General features: G+C 39.5%; 1 protein-coding gene across 1 annotated transcript in view; it reads right to left on the minus strand.

The window, feature by feature from the left end:
• The window catches only part of nav1b (neuron navigator 1b), a 142499-nt gene extending 134969 nt beyond the window's left edge, over positions 1–7530 (minus strand). The window contains exons 1-2 of the mRNA XM_062997501.1: positions 6797–7530; positions 2167–2258 (exon numbers count right to left, since the gene is read on the minus strand). Coding sequence (XP_062853571.1) covers positions 2167–2258; positions 6797–7530 — 826 coding nt within the window. The remainder of the gene's footprint in view (positions 1–2166; positions 2259–6796) is intronic.
• Between the last annotated feature and the right edge of the window lie 13350 nt (positions 7531–20880).

Below are 20880 nucleotides of genomic sequence, written 5' to 3' on the forward strand. Positions count from 1 at the left end.
TGGAAGGTGGAGGAGTTCAAGGTGTCTATCATCCACCAGCTCCATGATGTCATCATGGAGGAGTGGAAGAGGATTCCAGTAGCAACCTGTGCAGCTCTGGTGAATTCCATGCCCAGGAGGGTTAAGGCAGTGCTAATAATGGTGGTCACACAAAATATTGACACTTTGGGCACAATTTGGACATGTTCACTGTGGGGTGTACTCACTAATGTTGCCAGCCATTTAGACATTAATGGCTGTGTGTTGAGTTATTTTCAGAAGACAGTAAATCTACACTGCTATACAAGTTGTACACTGACTACTCTAAGTTATATCCAAGTTTTATTTCTATAGTGTTGTCCCATGAAAAGATATAATAAAATATTTGCAGAAATGTGAGGGGTGTACTCACTTTTGTGATACACTGTAGGTGTACAGCGTAGGCTTGCGCCATTGCCCATGACTCACTGAAATTCCTCCAGATTCCTTGAATCGTTTAATGATATTATGTACAGTAGAAGGAGTAATATGCAAATACTTTCCAATCTTTTTTGAGGAACATTGTTTTTAGACATTTCAATAAAACTGTTGACAAACTGGTGATCCTCTGCCTTTATTTGCTTTTCAAAAACTTAGGCTTTCGTGGATACTGCTTTTGTACCAAACCATGATTTCAATCACCTTTTTGAAATCACATCATTTAGTTTTTTAACCTCAATACTAGCACTAATTTGCACTCACCCCCTTTCATTGGACTGTGTTGCAGTCCTGAAATGCAGGAATGGATGTATAGTAACAAATGACAAGAAGTTGGGCTCATACTGTCTGTAAAGTAATAAAAGTTAATAAGAAAGAAAGAAACACTGTGTTTTTTATTTCTATTTTCCCATCTTCTCCTAATTTAGCGTAGTCCATTTGTCTTCTGCTGCTTGGGAATCCCTGATTGCAGTCGTATATTGCTGCTCACGCCTCCTCCGACCCGCGTGCAGTTCTTAGTGGAACCCTTTTTCACCCATGCACTCTGCACAGGCGCCTTCTATCTGCTAATCAGGGTCCTTACACAGTGTATAGAAGACCCCACCCATACAGTCCGGTCATCCCGCCCTAGCAGAAATGCTTCAGTCACTGCCAATTATGCCTGCAAGATGGCAGCCCAGCTGACCGGTGGCAACGCCGAGTTTCGAACCGAGGAGTTCAGAATCTCGGCGCTCGTGTGCTAAAGCAATAAGCCACGAGAGGCCGTGCGTTACTGCGATTTTATCACGGGGAAGGATGTTTTGTTCAATTTATACATGTTTTTATTTACAAAAACACTTACAAAAAGCATTCTTTCGCGAAATCAGGTAGTCCGTTAACAGTGTTGCTAGGCAACATGAGGGCGAACATAACATTCGCACAAACACTATTATACTATTATTTGGACGAAACACCCGCTTAATGATTAGGGTTACTGTTTATATTAATCTGGACATTTCCATGTATAATACATGACTTAAAATAGTGTTCAACCAAGTTTGTACTTTTTCTTTTTAGTGGCGTATTAATATGGAATGATGTGAGGTGGTCATAGGTGTGCGTATATCGGGGATTTTACAACGGCTTCGAATGCGGCTCAGCCAATCAGATTTTAGGACCGGAACTATCCGTTTTATAATAGCGGAATATTACACTGTTTTAATAAGCTGTAATCTACTCAAATCTACTCAAGAATTCCAAACAAAACGTTAAGCTTCTTTCTGTGTGTAAAAAGCTAGAACAGAAAAGAACTCTGCGCTTCTAATTGTGCATGTAATGCATAAAACACCCACCCAAGTTTGGAAAGCAATAGTAAATATGAATGCAGCTGTACATAGACGTCCCAAGCTTAATTATGATCCCTTACTCTTCAGAATAATAAAACCATTACACTGTTATATGTTAAACTAACTGTAAAGCTCAGATCTTGGATGAGACATAACCGTTTGTAAGAGGTCTGGCTGACTTTGGTAAAACAGAGCTCTAAATGTGGAACCAGAAACAAAATAGCATGTTCTTATTGTACCCAGCAATTGCACAGGCAGTAATTACATCCAATTTTGTCAGCCTAAAATTACATTCACATTCAAGTCAAATGCCTTTAATAATGGGTCATAGAGCAAGTGTGAGATTCCAAGCGTGAAATCTGGAATAATTTGGAAAATTTCTTACCCAGATCATCACAGCAAACTTCCATAGAGTCTGACGAGCAGTCGCTCACGTCCTCTAAGGAGGACATGTCTGTATCCTCCGGAACTTGAAACCTGTGGACCAATAAGACAATGACATGTTACTACAGTGTATCACAAAAGTGAGTACACCCCTCACATTTCTGCAAATATTTCATTATATCTTTTCATGGGACAACACTATAGACATGAAACTTGGATATAACTTAGAGTAGTCAGTGTACAGCTTGTATAGCAGTGTAGATTTACTGTCTTCTGAAAATAACTCAACACACAGCCATTAATGTCTAAATAGCTGGCAACATAAGTGAGTACACCCCACAGTGAACATGTCCAAATGTGTCGTTGTCCCTCCCTGGTGTCATGTGTCAAGGTCACAGGTGTAAATGGGGAGCAGGGCTGTTAAATTTGGTGTTTTGGGTACAGTTCTCTCATACTGGCCACTGGATATTCAACATGGCACCTCATGGCAAAGAACTCTCTGAGGATGTGAGAAATAGAATTGTTGCTCTCCACAAAGATGGCCTGGGCTATAAGAAGATTGCTAACACCCTGAAACTGAGCTACAGCATGGTGGCCAAGGTCATACAGCGGTTTTCCAGGACAGGTTCCACTCGGAACAGGCTTCGCCAGGGTCGACCAAAGAAGTTGAGTCCATGTGTTCGGCGTCATTTCCAGAGGTTGGCTTTAAAAAATAGACACATGAGTGCTGCCAGCATTGCTGCAGAGGTTGAAGACGTGGGAGGTCAGCCTGTCAGTGCTCAGACCATACGCCGCACACTGCATCAACTCGGTCTGCATGGTCGTCATCCCAGAAGGAAGCTCACGCCCAAGAAAGCCAGCAAACAGTTTGCAGAAGACAAGCAGTCCAAGAACATGGATTACTGGAATGCCCTGTGGTCTGACGAGACCAAGATAAACTTGTTTGGCTCAGATGGTGTCCAGCATGTGTGGCGGCGCCCTGGTGAGAAGTACCAAGACAACTGTATCTTGCCTACAGTCAAGCATGGTGGTGGTAGCATCATGGTCTTGTGCTGCATGAGTGTTGCTGGCACTGGGGAGCTGCAGTTCATTGATGGAAACATGAATTCCAACATGTACTGTGACATTCTGAAACAGAGCATGATCCCCTCCCTTCGAAAACTGGGCCTCATGGCAGTTTTCCAACAGGATAACGACCCCAAACACAACCTCCAAGATGACAACTGCCTTGCTGAGGAAGCTGAAGGTAAAGGTGATGGACTAAACCCAATTGAGCACCTGTGGCGCATCCTCAAGTGAAAGGTGGAGGAGTTCAAGGTGTCTAACATCCACCAGCTCCGTGATGTCATCATGGAGGAGTGGAAGAGGATTCCAGTAGCAACCTGTGCAGCTCTGGTGAATTCCATGCCCAGGAGGATTAAGGCAGTGCTGGATAATAATGGTGGTCACACAAAATATTGACACTTTGGGCACAATTTGGACATGTTCACTGTGGGGTGTACTCACTTTTGTTGCCAGCCATTTAGACATTAATGGCTGTGTGTTGAGTTATTTTCAGAAGACAGTAAATCTACACTGCTATACAAGTTGTACACTGACTACTCTAAGTTATATCCAAGTTTCATGTCTATAGTGTTGTCCCATGAAAAGATATAATAAAATATTTGCAGAAATGTGAGGGGTGTACTCACTTTTGTGATACACTGTACATGTTCAAGTAACCAAAACCTAAAAAAATACTTTACAATATTATTACACTCTTAAGGGATTAAGCGTATACGCCTAGACATACTGTATACAGGGGGCATAAGTCTGGGACCACTTGTACAAATATTTGAAGCTGGTTTGAATTTCAGAAACTGCTCATCTGGGATTTTTGTGCACAACTCTGGATCTATGGATTTTATGCAGTAAGGTGTGAAAAAAACCAGAAACATCAAGTGAGAGGCATTTCTGTTGATGATAAACATCAGAGGAAAATGGCTAGACTGGTTCAAGCTGATAGAAAGACTACATTCATCCAAATAACTACTTTTTATAAGCATGGCATACAGAAAAGCATCCCTTGAGGCAGATAGGCACATTGGGTTTCACTTCTGTCATCCAAGAATGGGGACCTCTCAAGAGTGTAGGGGGTGGAGAGTGTTTATGCAGCCATACGGACTGATGTTAAATTTGATCAGAGCATGTCATATATTATTGAAAAGCTCAAAAGAAAAAGATTAAAGAGGTTTAGTTTGGGTAAAGCAGGTTTCTTTATCATGTTGGGTGTCAATGGTGCATCAGTACATAGGAAAGATGTAATAACAGTGAGATTAATGGAAATTATTGATTAAAATCACATATCTCAGATTTAAAAATGGCAACAACAGGGACAAACGCTAATGATTTTTTAGTGACTGAGTACAAATATAATTAAAACAGCTGTATGATTATGATGATTAGCATGGATTTTTTCTTTGTAGAATCTGCTGGTGTTAAAGTGTTAATCTAGTGACCCTATTTAGCCATGGAGAGAGTTGCACAGCAGGCAGAGGTCACCAGAATGTTCAGGGAAATGAAACACATCCAGATTGGGCGCAAAGAAGAACAAAATAGAAGCTGGTGCTTATAATATTGCAAAGTCAAATTAGTATTGTTCATTCGGGATCTTGTAAACCAGAGGCAGAAATTGTCTTGCAAGCTTGCTTGACCAACACAAAACACATAACTTGATTATTATTATATGTGTTTTCCTTTGTATCTTACTCGATTAAAAAGAAAAAAAAATTAAATGGCAATGATATAGGCACCAAGATGGTCCAGTGGAATATTCCACTAGCACACCAGCGCTGGGATATCGGCTCTGCCACCAATTGGCTGGGCACAAGTGCCAGAGTAAAAAAGGGGGTGGGGTCGTTGACGTAAGGATCCTGCATAAGGACCCTGGTTAGTAGCTTGAGGTGCCTCCTACAGAAGTGGAGGAACACTGAGATCAGCGCATGACTCTCCATGAGCGAGACTGGCCTCATGCGCAAATCCACTAAGTGTGTGCGAATAACCTTTACATGTGTTGAAGGAGACAAATGTAAACTAGTGACCCTCTTTAGCCAGTGAGAGTGTTGTGTGGCAGGCAGAGGTCACCAAAGTGTTCTGGAAAATGAAACATATCCAGCAAAGAGGAACAAAATAAAAGCTGGTGCTTATAATGCTGCATAGGCAAATTAGTACTGTTCATTCAAAATCTTGTAAATCAGAGCCATAAATCATGTTGCAGGCTTGCTTGACCAACACAAAACACATAACTTGATTATTATATGTGTTCTTTTGTATATTATTCATTAAATAAAATATATAAGCACCTATATGGTCCAGTGTGATATTCAGCTAGCACACTAGCGCTGGGATTCTGAACTCTCCGAGTTCAAATCTCAGCTCTGTTACCGGTTGGCTGGGCGCCCCCTAGCAGGCACTATCAGCAGTGACTGCAGCAGACAAAATTGGACACTAGTCTGCTGTGTCGGAAAAGCCCACAAAAGTGGAGAAATGCTGAGATCAGTGCATGACTCTCCATGAGCGAGACTGGCCTCACTTGCAAATCCACCAAAGTGTGTGTGAATAAAAAGGGGTCGGTGGACGACTACACATGTGTTGAAGGAGACAAATGTAAACTAGTGACCCTCTTTGGCCTGTGAGAGTGTTGTGCGGCTGGCAGTGGTCACCAAAGTGTTCAGGGAAATAAAACATATCCAGATTGGGTGCAAAGAGGAACAAAATAGAAGCTGGTGCCTGTAATACACAGGCAAATTAGTACTGTTGATTTGGGATCTTGTGAATCAGAGCCAGAAATCATGTTGCAAGCTTGCTTGACCAACACAAAACAAATAACTTAATTATTATATACACATTTGCCATTCCTCATATATACATTTACACCCAGTCGGCAATGACTGCAGCAGAGAAAATTTGGCCACTAGTCTGATAATACATAGACAAATTAGCACTGTTCATTAGGGATCTTGTAAGTCAGGGCCAGAAATCATGTTGCAAACACAAACACATAACTTGATTATTATTATATGTGTTCCTTTGTATCTTACTTGATGAAAAATACATTTAAATAGCAATGATATAGGCGCCCAGGTGGGCCGGATTCTCCAAGTTCAAATCTCAGCTCTGCTACCGGTCGACTGGGCGCCCCCTAGCAGACACAATTGCCAGTGACTGCAGCAGACAAAACTGCCCACTAGTCTGCAGGGTGGGAAAGGACCATACTAAAAAGGACGGGGTCGACGCTGGTTAGTAGCCTGAGGTGCCTGTACAAAAGTGGAGGAGCGCGACAATCAGTGCGTGACTCTCCATGCACGAGACTGGCCTCACACGTGAATCCACTTAAGCGTGGGCAAATGAGAAAGGGTCAGGGAACTGCGTATGTGTGAAGGGGAGAGTGTGTCACACAAATATACCCTCCACAGCATTGGAAGAGCAATTGGTTATGCTTTTTTTTTTTTTTTTTTACAATTTTTTATTTATGAATAAAGGTTGGCAATGATATGAAAATGTTGACTGCTTACAAGTGTAAAAAAAAAAAAAAAAAAACCAACCACAGTAGGTAATAAATTAAAGACCTGAGATAAACTCTGTAATCTTACCGGAATCTAAAAGGTGCCACTGCAGCCATGCGTGGTGAATCATTATCTGCAGACTTTATTACGTTGCCTCTGGTTTTCTGGCCTGAAGTCTTGCAAGAGATCCCTTCTTTCTCAGCTGGTCTCTTATTTGTAAATTTGCTTTTTGGTTTGATGGAGTTTTGCTGACTTCCTGATGAGGTTCCCCAAATTAGATTACCATTTGTTGTTTTGAGACGGGGAAGACCATCTTTAGCTTTTCCTGTCTGGGTATCCTGTATCACAATAGATGAAGACGGCTGAACATTATGGACATTGTCCAGACTACTGAAATGGACTTGGTTTGTTTTCCAATTTTTGTTACCATTCCTTAACATGTCTACAGAACTCTCTTGAGATAAAGGACCTTTACTTAAATCCAGTGTGTCTTTGGAGCGCGGTATGTCCTTTTTGGAAACCCGTGGGCTACTGTAGGCGGAACGAGAGCCAATCGTACGGTTGAGTGAGGCCTTGAGTGGTGTCAGTCTCTGTGGTTGATACTGAATTCTGGATGATGCCTCCTTCAGCAGCTCTTTAGAGGTAGCAAGAGAAGTAGTGCTGGAGGAGGGAGATGAGAAGGAGGTTAATCGTCCACTTGGCTGATACTGAGCAGGTAAACTCAGCATGCTGCTGCCTAAACACTTTGTGTTCTGCTTGGATAAGGTACTCATGGTCCGGGAAAGAGGGATCCCTGAGCCAGGCTTTACTCCAGCACTCATGGTTCTGGAGGAACAGAAAAAAAATCATATTATATCATATTTAGATTTAAATTTGTAACACAAATAAACTTAGCTATTTGTCTAAAACTGATAGGAAATGGCTGCCAACTCCAGGGTGAAATAAAGCATTAGAGCAGAACAATGAACTGCCCGCTTAGCCCGAAGTATAGCAAGATGCTACAAGAGTATCTAATAATACGAGGGATCTTCCAAAAGTTTCCACACTTTTATATTTTGACTGGAAACGGTGAGGGTGGAAGGAGTAGTAATTGGTCGTGTCTGAGAGACTGACAGAGAGCTTATAGTCCAGACTTAGCGCCATCTGATTTCCACCTTTTTGGACAGCTCGAAGAAGCTTTAAGGGGAAGAAGATTTTCATGTGATGTTGATGTGAAAGCAGTGATGCATCAGTGGCTGTGCACTCAACCAAAAAAATTTTTGGCTGATGGCATTAAAAAGTTGGTACAACGCTGGGGAAAATGCATCGGAAGGTGACTATGTAGAAGAGTGGTGAAATTTTTTTTTGGAAATTCTTGATAAATAGAGTTTAAAAAGTGTGGAAACTTATTGAAGAACGCTCGTATCTTGATTAAAATTAAACCAAAGTTTCTTAAAATTATGCAGATATGCTATTATGCAGTACAAGTATTGTACTGGTCTAGCCAATACAAAAGCTTTACTAAAAAAGTAGATGCTTATATAGCTATAAATGAAATGCCAAATTTATATTATTGACCTTGGTTTGGAATGGGGTGTCCAAAAAGTTCATAGTCTGGTGTCCTTATATGCAAACAACAATTGTAGCAGTTGTATTGCTACAGTTGTCACTGACATTCTCACTACAAGTAAAACTGTAGATTGTGATAGATGACATTTTCATAATACACAATATGATACACAAAGTTGTTTTGCTAAAGTGGTGTAAAGAAAAAACAAAGTGACTATAGATACGAGGGATCTTCAAAAAGTTTCCCCACTTTTATATTTTGGTTGGAAACGGTGAGGGTGGGAGTAGTAATTGGTCGTGTCTGAGAGACTGAGAAAGCTTATAGTCCGGATTTAGCGCCATCTGATTTCCACCTTTTTGGACCAGCTTTAAAGGGAAGAAGATTTTTATGTGACTACTCACTCAACCAAAAACATTTTTTGCTGATGGCATTAAAAAGTTGGTATGACGCTGGGAAAAATACATCAGAAGGTGACTATGTAGAAAAGTGATGTCATTAGTGTTTGAAATTCTTAATAATTAGAGTTTTAAAAAGTGTGGAAACTTTTTGAAGAACCCTCATTTTGATTAAAATTAAATCAAAGTTCCTTAAAATTATGCAGTAAGTATTGTTTGTATTGGTCTATTGCCAATACAAAAGCCTTCCTAGAAAAGTAGAGGCTTATATAGCTATGGATGAGATGCCAAATTCATATTATTGACCATGGTTTGGAATGGGGTGTCCAAAAAGTCTGGTGTTGTTATATGCAAACAGCAATTGTAGCAGTTGCATACAGCCATTCTCACTACAAGTAAAACTGTAGACTGTGATAGATGACATTTTCATAATACACAACATGAAACACAAAGATGTTTTGCTCAAGTGGTGTAAAGACAAAATATAGAGTAAATGTAGGTACAATAAATACAAAAATTGATTCAATGGTTTAATCAGTTGCTACAGTGAGTAATTACTGACACCTCACTATAGCACCTTTGTACTCTCATGTCATTACAGGATATTAATATCACATTGTCATAGCACAAAATAACTCATATTTTGCATTTTTAGCATTTACCAGACGCTTTTATCCAAAGCGACTTACAGTACCGTGACAGTATATTTTTTAAGCAATTGAGGGTTAAGGACTTTGCTCAAGGACCCAACAGTCGCAACCTGGCAGTGGTGGGGCTTGAACCAGCAACCTTTTGATTTCTAGTCAAGTAACTTAACCTCTAGGCTACAACTGCCATACAATCATTTTTACAAAACTATAGCATTTATGATGACAAGTGCAATTACAAATGATTCGGCATTCGCATTTCACTTGTTTGCATTGGAAAAGTACAAAAAACTGATAAAGAAGTCAAACCTGATTTCATTCCGCACACAACTCCAGAAATGAACTGGACAAAATAGTTGACACCCTCGGCTTAATATTTGGTAGCACACCCTTTAAAAACAATAGCTGAAATTAATCTCTTCTAAACCTCCTCATCCAGCTAAGGTTTGCCACTTTCTGTGGCTCCCATCAATGCTTTCTGATGTCCCTCATTCCTGTACACATAATTAGTGGATGCTGGCAAATCAATCCTGATGCTGTGATGAACTTTAAATGAACTGTAAAACATCTCAGCTTGCATCAAATTAGCTGGAGGATATTCAACATATCTCTTCAGTTTCCATTTCAGTAAATGTATCAGTACAAAAGCTCTCCGTTACTCCATATTCTACTTGAAATAGAAGGCTTTTAGAGATTAGCCTCAGTGACTTAAGCCTAAGGGCTATGGTGAACTTGATGACCTGACAGGGCTGCCCATCATGTTTTCTAGCTTCATTTAGTGTCTGAATAAACCACTTTGTATTTTTATAACTTTTACACAACAAATAAACTTCTAAAATTGTACACAAAGTAAAAAAATAACAGATAAAAAAATCCATAAATAAATCCATTTGCACGCTGGTTTTTATCCTTTTCTGAAGTGTAACCCCATCTCCAAAGCAAAAAATACTTTATTTATTAGGATTTTAACGTCATGTTTTACACTTTGGTTACATTTATGACAGAAACGGTAGTTACTCATTACACAAGATTCATCAGTTCAAGCCTTCAGTGTCAAACACAGTCATGGACAATTTTGTGTCTCCAATTCATCTCACTTGCATGTCTTTGGACTGTGGGAGGAAACTGAAGCCCCCGCAGGGAACCCACGCAGACATGGGGAAAACATGCAAACTCCACACAGACAGAACCCAGACCGCTCCACCTGGGAATCAAACCCAGGACCTTCTTGCTGTGAAGTGACAGTGCTACACACTAAGCCACCGTGCATTTTTAAAAATCTAATCTTTTAAAAGTTATTTATCTATAGTAGTTTAAGGTATTTTTAAAATCAGATTTTATACTTAATTTAATTTTCTTAATATACACAATATAATTTATACTAAATATGATTTTCTGGCAAGTTACCATATAAGGCAGCATGTATGTATTATTAAATGTACAGCTTGTATATTTTGTACACAAATGTTGTACAAATGTTGAGGATTTGACTTTTCTGTTGAGCCAGACAATTATTTTTTAATTTTTTTACATTTACATTTTCAGCATTTAGCAGACGCCTTTATCCAAAGCGACTTACAGTACAGTTACAATATACAATCTGAGCAATTGAGGGTTAAGGGCCTTGCTCAAGGGCCCAACAGCATGCAGCAACCTGGCAGTGTTGGGGCTTGAACCAGCAAACTTCTGATTACTAGTCCACAACTAGGCTACAGCTTGCCCTTTTTAATTATATTTATTTGTTAGTTTTTGTTGAAGAATAGCAAACTTATTTACCCAGCATTCCCTTGATATGTAGCCTATCATAAATGATAAAATTATAGTACAGTGGTACCTTGTAACTCAACGTCCCCTAAACTCAAAATCTTTGAAAGTTGACGTCCTTTGTCGAGAAATTTGTACCCTTAAACTCAACGTTTCCCTTAAACTCAACGTGTTCAGTTTGTTTTTTAAAATTTTATTTATTTAATTCCAAATGAACAATTAACAGTTGTTTTGTTCAGCGCTCGGCTTGAGTGGTGCGGTAATACGTCATCAAAGTGTGAACATGAGACTAAACTGCTTTTGTGTGGAATAACCGTCAGATTTAATCTGAAAGCTCCACATGTATCTGTGTTCAGCTGGCTTTTCCTCACTGTTTCACTTTTAAACTTGTGTTACAGCTCGGGGTTCAGAAAAATCAGCTTTTAATTTCCGTGTTTTTTATATTATACTTGTGTTATTTTCAGTGTATACATGTCAAAAACAACCCCATTATTTTACATAAGCCTGAAATATATGTAAGTCCACAGGACCACGGAACACATTAACAGATTTTCCATACATCCTTATGGAAAAAAATACCTTGAAACTCAACGCCTTTTAAACTCGACTTAAGAATTATATAGAAAATGGTTTAGTACAAAGTATGAATGAACTTTTTTCTATTAAGTTAAAAAGTCAAACCTAAAATACAAAAGCCATTCATTTCAGTACAGACAGTAGCAGGTGCATTGCTGGCTACTCATGACTTGGCAGTTCTGTTCACTAAGGATGTTGGCACAGAAAAACAGCAGTTGCTCAGAGATCCCCAAACACAGTACGTTATTATCACTTTATACACAATAAGAAACAAAAAAATAATAATATTCCTCTCACCTGGAACCTGTGTATTCCTACTATTGTGTCCTCTAACAGTCCTAGGTGCAGTACAGCATGTGTCAGTGGTGCCAACTCTTATCCACTAGGCTGAAATAAAGCTTTAATGCTGTCTAACAAAGCCTCTGAGAGCCACATGCCGCTACTCCAGTAATGAGGGAGGAGACTGAAGACATCTGGACCCAGAGGAACTCTCTCTCTTCCGCTTGCGCTCTGTCCCTGCGCTTGAAAGGCACGCTGACACACTCTTACACAGCGGGCATAAAAACAACAATAGCCACCACTACAGACATAACACTCGCCCATACACACACCACTGACTCATATTTCTTGAAGAAATGACATCATGCCAAAAGCCTCTGGGGTCGCTTCCTTTGCACAGCACTGACCTCTCTTTCAGTCTGACTTTAGTCACCAGTCCACTATCCACTCGACAGCATGGCCCTGAGACACGTCACACTTCCCGTGACAGCTAACCCCTATTCATGCTACAGCCTACTAAAACCACACTACACATTACATGCCCTAAGGAGGCACACTATACCAAAATCATATGAATAGCACACAGGCGGTAAATAGATCAGATAACACTGCTGTGTATGAGCAAGATTTCCTTAAAGAGCCTACACTGAGGCAGAATAAGGATTCAGAACCAACATTCTTCTCAGCATGCATTGGTGTGCCCCGGACTGACTTCCTTCCTTGTGTCAGATTTAGTTTTGTCAAAGTGAGTTCAAGGGAGTAAGGTAGAACGTGGCAAGCCAGGCAAAAGATGCTTTAGATCAGAAATGAGCTCACATTGGTCAGTCTGTACAGAGAGATAAGGTTGGAGTTTGTATCATATGTTATGTATCAACCCTTAATATATTTATTCATTCTGTTTTACCACTTCTTCATCATTGTCAAGGTCACGGTGGGTGCAATTCAGTGGGCGAAAGGCAGGAAACACCCTGAAAGTCACAGCTAGGCCAATTTTGTATCTCCAATTAATGCCAAGTTCACACTACACGACTTTCAAGTTGTCCAGGTTGCTGTACAGTTCACACTACACAACTGGATCTCTTGCACTCTGGAGTCTTTTCAGTCGTTGTGTATTTTACACTACACGACTGATCGGCGATAGGGTATTACGTTTTGATATGATAATGTCAGAAATACTGTAAAACGTGTGTGCGAATGTATTCTGATAGAAACTATATTATGCCCCTCCCCCACATTTTACATCTCCTCCCCTGCCAGTCGCCCGAGCGAAAATCAGGGCAAAAATGATGTAGTGTGAACTAGGCATAAGCTGACTGCTTGTCTTTGGACTGTTGAAGGAAACCAAAGAACCCGGAGGAAATCCACACAAACACATAGAGAACATGTAAACTCCACACAAAAAGGACCCAGATCGCTCCACCTAGGAAATGAACCCAGGATCTTCTTGCTGTGAGGCAAAGGCGCTACCCACTGAGCCACGGTGGCACACGGAAGGAAAAAATCCCTGTTGAGTGTGGAACCCTAAAAGGTGCATTTTTATTGGTATGCAAGGGAACAGGGGGGTTAAACTATGATGATAGTTATAGACTGGTGATATTGGGACTGTTGTTGATATAATACCTACACCTTCTATGCCTTAAACTGTGCCTCAAGTAACTAACTACAGATGAACTATGAACCATGTGAGCTTACGCTAAACAAGCTGGTTGATTATTGGGATTCCTCTTCGAAATCTGCTTCAGTTTCAGTGGATTGCTATTTGTTAAGCAAAGTCAGGATTATCTAACGTAGCACCGTAAAATACTGCTATCTCAACCCTTGCTCTATATGACTAGTGCCCTAAAAAATTCACGGGAAAATGTGCCTAATTTTACGGACCTAGTTTTTCAAAAATCACAGTTTTCACAGATTTTTTAAAGAAAGTGACGCATTTCAAGTGTCAGTAAATTACACTAAAAAATAATAGAATAAATGGAAGCTACAATACACAGAACAGCCTATCTTAACTAGTGATGGGAATTATGGATCTTTGAAGGGAGCCGGATCTTTTGGCGCCGTTCCTTTTAAAGAGCCGTTCAAAAAAATGGCTTTTCGTTCTTTTTTTCAGGCAGCGAGAGGCGCTACTGGGTAACTATAAGACACCCCCGATATTAATATCAATGGTGAACAATCATGCAAATTTTGCTACCTTGCCTTAAACGTAGGCCTAATTCAAACAACACTTAAATGAGAAAAAAAGATTGTTGTCAAAAGTATACAAATTGACAACAAGTATATTTTAATAACAAAAATAGTTTAAAATAATTGCAATAAATCATCTGTTGTATAACTTGTAGCCAAACTGGGCTTACATTTCAAGCATAAAAAACATTAGAAACACAAAAACTATTTAGTAAAATGTACAAAAATTTGCATTTAGGGCAAGTTTGCTTTAAAAAAAACAAGTTCTTTGACTTTTGAAGGTCTGCTCGGTAATACGTGATAGAGAAAAAACTACAGGGAAGAGACATACTGTGGTTGCATTGCATTTAGTTTCAGAAAAATCCTCTCTTGTGCAGAGATGTCTGTGATGCCTGTGTTTGTTTCTGCTAAGCGGAATGGGTGGATTACCGCTGATAAGAACTGCGCACAAATAGAAATATATATAACGGCTCCCAGAGGCGCGACTCGGTTCCTTTCGTTCATTTTTAAGGGCCGTTCAATAAAATCGGATCATTCACGAACGACCCATCACTAATCTTAACAGTTGAACATAAACCTAAAACATCCAGCGACAGTGCGAGGCTCTGTCTCAAATACGAAAATACTCGTCAGTATTTTGACACACCCCCTCTGCGTCCACAGAACTGGTTGTGAGTTTTACAACCAGACTTCATCTTGGACATTTTGACTAAACTATTGCTAACTGAATTGCCGTAGGATTGCTAGTGTAACAGACTGTTCTGTGGTGTAGTGTGCTGTTTACGTATTGAGTGCATTTTGTCCCTTTGGGGATTCCATAATCAATAGAAAAATGTGCTTCTCTACACACGTGATCATCTCTCTGTAGACTGTGCTGCTCCTCAAAAGAACAAGCCAGTAAAGTATTATGCTCCTGATAGTTTGTCTATGTACAGATTATCTTACTTCACAAACTTAGCAAACTCTAAACACGCTCAGTTACCTTAAAACCGCCTCATAGTGCAAATTAACCAGTAAACATGAAGAACTTGAAAGCTACACGAATGAAAAATGTTAAATTGCTAAACTTAAACCCTAAATTGCATATTACACAGGAAAAGGCTCATTTTATGGTCTGTGATGCGATTTTACGGCTGTGAATTAGGTAGGGTCTTATACCTGATATATGAGACATAAGGAGATGACGCTGCGAGAGGAGTCATGGACCTCTGACATCATGTCTGCCAGTCAGAAACGTGACTGGGACTGGTGATATCAGACTATCACTATTGAAAACTGCATTTTTTTCTGCATTTCTATTTTAAACAAGTGTTATAATGTTAAGCTAAAGGTTTGAATCATATCTAATGGCTGATCTGGCTGGATTCACAGTATTCCATCACTGTGGAACTGAAACTGCTGGCAGGGATACAGAGCAATATCACAGCAGCACTATTATCCTTCTACCATTATTATGCCCTCAACAATGACCTAAATATATTTATTTTTAGAACAGTGCAGGCTAGGACAGTATCGGATGTACGTACAGTATTTACATACTTTTGCAATTCCATTTATGAAGTGAAACATCCTTTATGCATATACACTTTATGCATATAGTGTAAATGACACACAACGTTGACATCCCTGGTTTAATCCACCGCCTTAATGTCTGTATGGATTTGCTGTTTGTCTGGCTAATCCTGTTTCTACTTACTCTGACAGTTAAAAGCTGCAGATTTTCCCTATTTTCCCAGTTTTTATAGATAATAAGTATTGCATGGTGCTGCAAAATGTGGGTAAGAATTCCAGTCACTCTATGCAAGTAGCTGACTCCAGCTAGATCCAGCAAAAGAGCCCCAGACCATTTCACTTCTTTCTCCACATTTGACAGTTGGTGTAACACCTAGGAACATTGGGTCTCTGAAAACCTAGTGAGCTCCCTACATAGATGCATTTCACGGCATCCTATGCTCGATTAAAAAAAAAAAGGCTGTCAGAATCCCTAGACACCTTAAAATGCTGCCTACTAAGATGCCTTAATTCTAAGCGATAATCTGACTGAATAATGAGAGAGCATCCAATGCTTCCTTAGCGGTAATGGCAATCCCAGAATTTTGTGTGGCACACTTTTCCTTGCCAAAGATTTCAAATACGGCGGATGAAAACGAACAGAGTAAATAATTGTAATTGTTATTTGCAAATTCGGGTTTGTCAGTGACAATTTAAACGTTTCTGGTACACGGAAGGGAAGGGTTGTATCGCCTACAGCCCATTGGTTTGAATGACCTGAGGCTAACTGTGTTAGCTTAGTAAGCAAAAACTCACCGCGATTGCTAAGTAGTGCGTCTAAAAAACCTGCCTTATAGGTTTGATGTCTTATTAAAAATCCTCTGCAGCTGCCTAAGTAGTAGGTAAGGAAGCAAGGCAGCTCACTAGGCTTTCAGACAGACCAAGGGGGTTTGAAAGTACTCAACCAAAAATTGGGATACCTGTGGAAACTGTTTGCATGACCTTTCAATGCTTAATTTACTTTAATTCCTGCAAAACTACTACCTTCTTAATCAATGATTTGTTGACCTAATAAAGCTTTTTGTTATAACTTTTAAATAACCTTATATTAGTTTACTCTTTACCTTTAAACGTTTTCATGATAATTACTGTTCTTGAGCAGCTTAAATATTAATAAAGATGAAAAATGGGAGGATGTAAACATTTTCCAGTCATGTACATCCCAAAAACATTCTGGTGATGAACTGTAAACTACTCCAAAGCAAGTGTTTGTGAGTGTGATGCCATGATCTTAACAGGTCCATCAAATAAATAAAGGCAATTCATTTAGTTAGCTTGTTCAATTTTCACTATTAACCACTATGACACCCTGTCTCAAGTTAAACCTCTATGTACGAACTAATGATTTATATCAATTTAGATAATCACCTAATCACATCAGCTATGTGATTGTTTTATATGATATCTAAAATTAGTAAAGCACTTAGAGATAATCAAACATCTTAATTTATAATAGTAACTTACAATTTCAATAATCAGCGCACAACACTCTAAAGTACATAGGAATACATCATTAATACTGCTAATGTTATAGACCCAACAGTTGAGACCTGGCTTAAACGTGGCTCTTTGTCTCAGAGCCAGACACTGTTAATTTAATTCTCCCTTCAGCATCTAGTCTTCCCCCTTAGTCTGTCATACAACTAACATAATTAAAACACATGATCTGTCTTCCAGAGGTTCCTAGTAGCCTATTTAATTATAAGGGGAACAGGGAACAGAACAGGAAGGTTAACACAGGGCTAAAAAAGAAGCTAACAATATGAATGTGGGACACATCGACAACGTGTTATAATACTGACATACTTCTATAATGCAGTTCAAATTTGCTTCCAGTTTAAATCAAATAGAAATAAATGAAAGTGAAATTGAAGAACTAGCAAATAAACCAAACAAGCAATATTTTGATGTGTATATACTGTACACCACAGTAGTACAAATTAACATTCCAAAAAGAATCTTTGTGCAGAGAGGTGCAGACTCTAAATTGGGTGCCATATAGCAACATGGGTCCTGAGATTCTGTGTCTAATTATTGCCTCAGTGTTTCCTCTCAAATCTGAAAACAGGCAGGATTTGAATTGGCTTCTCTTAATTGACTTTATCTATGAGTATATACAATCCCAAATCAGAAAAAGTTGGGACAGTATAAACAAATTTAAATATAAAAATACTTGCAGTGTTTCTTACATTTACTTTGACTTATTTCACTGCAGACAGTATAACCTCAATATATTTCATATTTTGTCATGGTCAACTTCATTTCATTTGTTAATTAACATTTATTACTGCATTTCAGGTCTGAAACACGTTTCAAAAAAAGTTGGGACAGTAAAGCATTTACCACTTTGTAATGTTGCTATTTTTACTCACAACACTCAAAAGACATTTGGGCACCGATGGTACCAACAGATTAAGTGTTTTAAATGTTATTTTGTCCCATTCTTCATGCAAACACGTCTTAAAGTGTACAGGGCTGTTGCTGTTGCAAACATTTTTAAGGTAATGGGTAAAAATTCAGTTAATGGGTAAGAAATCTATTAATTAAAAATCAAATTTCACAACATAATAAAACGGATGTCTGTGATTTTTTAATGCATTTTCTCAATTTGTCTTCCGCTGGTGAGGGATGCCCGATTGCTTCCGAGGAGAGCACATCGCTGCACACGTCGCTGCTCTTCCGACATGTGTACAGCCCTCCTCTTCTCGCCCCTGCATTCTGCACAGGCGTCTCTTCCGCCAGTTAGGGTCCTTACACAGTGTATGAAAACCCACCCACCCACACATAGTCCGGTCCCCACCCTGCAGATACGTTGGCCAATTAGTATCTGCTGCAGGCACTGCCAATTATGCCCGCCAGATGGCACCCAGTCGACCGGTGGCAACGCCGAGTTTCAAACCGAGGAGTTCAGAATCTTGGCGCTGGTGTGCTAGCGGAATATTCCGCTGTGCCACCTGGGCGCATGTCTCTGATTTTTAAAAAAGAAGTCTAAGCTGTACCAGTCTAATGACATGCCCCAGTCATTAAGCCTCATTGTGCTTACTGTCTTGTTTACAGAGCCTAAAAAGACTCATCAGATAAATACCCATGAACATATATTTGTTTAATACTTAAATGAGATACGATTAGAGCATTTATTTTATTTATTAGGATGTTAACATCATGTTTTACACTTTGGTTACATTTATGACAGAACAGGTAATTACTGGTTACACAAGATTCATCAGTTCTAGTTTTATATCAAACACAGTCATGGACAATTTTGTATCTCTAATTCACCTCACTTGCATGTCTTTAGACTGTGGGAGGAAACCCACACAGACACGGGAAGAACATGCAAACTCCACACAGAGAGGACCTGGACCACTCCACCTGGGAATCAAACCCAAGACCTTCTTGCTGTGAGGTGATAGTGCTACCCATCAGCTACCATGCCACCCAAAATGAAAGCAATCTGACTAAATGCACTGGCCTCTGCATTAAAGGTAAAATTGCAACTTTGACAAATGTAATTATTAGAGATGCATGAGTACCGATACTGGTATCGGGTATTTGCTCGATACCGCGCTCATTAACTTGTACTCGTACTCGCAAACGAGGCTCCGATACTAAACATCCGATACCGTGTGCCTAGTGCACGTTGCTGCGTTATGCCTGGTTCACACTACACGATTTTTGCCCTGATTTTCGCTCGGCGACTGGTCGGCGCTAGATTTGCGGGCTCGGGAGCAACTCGGCGTTCGCTCGGCGATCAAAACTCGGCTCTCGATTGCTAAGTGTGAACTATCCAACAACTCGATCCGACCGGCTCGCCGAGTTTTCTAGCACGTCAGATCAGAGCGGTAGAGAGAATCTACGGCTCTGCGTCAGATATCTGATCTGAGATGTGCGACTGGGAATGAGTGACATGTCGAACAGCCAATGAGAACGCAGGATACGGTGTGAGGGGAAACGCAGGAGAGGAGTGTAAACAGGTGGGACAGGGGGATAATATAGTTTATATCAGAATACACCGGCACACACACACGTTTTACAGTATTTCTGACCTGATCGTTCTCTACAAAACATAACAACAAAACACCAACATTGCAAAAATATTTATTAACCTCCAACTCACTACAGAACAATCCCTGCTATTCGTGTTGCCAAATCCCCTCAGATTCATTTATTTTTCCTCCTTGATTTCATCACATCAGCGCACAAACACTTTGATCACTCGCTACTTGTTGACGTGCATTTTTGGACGTGGTATCATTAAACCCCTCGTCACTTCTCACGTGTGTTTTTGTTTAAAAAAAAAAAACGGTATTCTAAATAGGTATTGGTATCGGTATCGGTATCGGCAAGTACAAAAATACATGTACTTGTACTCGTACTCGGTTGGGAAAAAATGGTATCGATGCATCCCTAGTAATTATATTAAGTGTCACACTGTCCACAACACTGCAATATTAAGTGTGCAGTGTGCACTAATCTCTTGGATCATCCTTCCATTGTTATTTTAGATACTTGTGTACATATCATTTAAACACCTAAGCTTTATCCACCAGTGTCTGATTCATTAGTCTGATTCATTAGTCTGGTTTCATGACAATCAGTTGGAAAAGAGGATTTATTATTTGTAATTATCTTTTTAAAGGGGGAAAAAAAGAAACAGTTTGCCTTATTTCAAAAACAATACGCCATCCTTCATGCTTAATCATCCCTTAAATGTTCTAGTGTTCATGTTGCTACTTATTTTGACTGAAGGAGCTAAACCCAGCTGAAGTAGCAGATGTTGAATTGGATTTGTCCTGCGAGCAGTTTTCAGACAGAGTGGCATTCTAAGTTTTAAACCTCTGTTAAGCTGGTTAACAGCATGTGTTTTCAGTCCTGGATTCACTGCAAAATGCCCACAGCTAAATCCCTAAAGATGTTTATGAGTGAGTAAGCATAAGCACTAATAAATAACTTAATATGAGGTACAGGCAATGGACAGTTCAAAGAGCTAATATTGAGTAGGACCAGTCTTCAAAGGACAGCTCAAATCATGTTAAATATTGTACTATAAGTCCCAAATTATTGGTAATTTTATATAAAATCATTCATAAATATTTCCATGAGAGATAAAGACAGCCTATCTACAGTGTAACCTTAGCGTTCAATCATGTTTAAAGCTAGTGTTTGAAAAAGAATTGCAGGATGACCTGAAAACAGCACAGGAACAGTTACATAAAAAAATACACACTG

Source organism: Trichomycterus rosablanca, chromosome 6 (genome assembly GCF_030014385.1).
Source record: "Trichomycterus rosablanca isolate fTriRos1 chromosome 6, fTriRos1.hap1, whole genome shotgun sequence".
NCBI classification, from domain to species: Eukaryota; Metazoa; Chordata; class Actinopteri; order Siluriformes; family Trichomycteridae; genus Trichomycterus; species Trichomycterus rosablanca.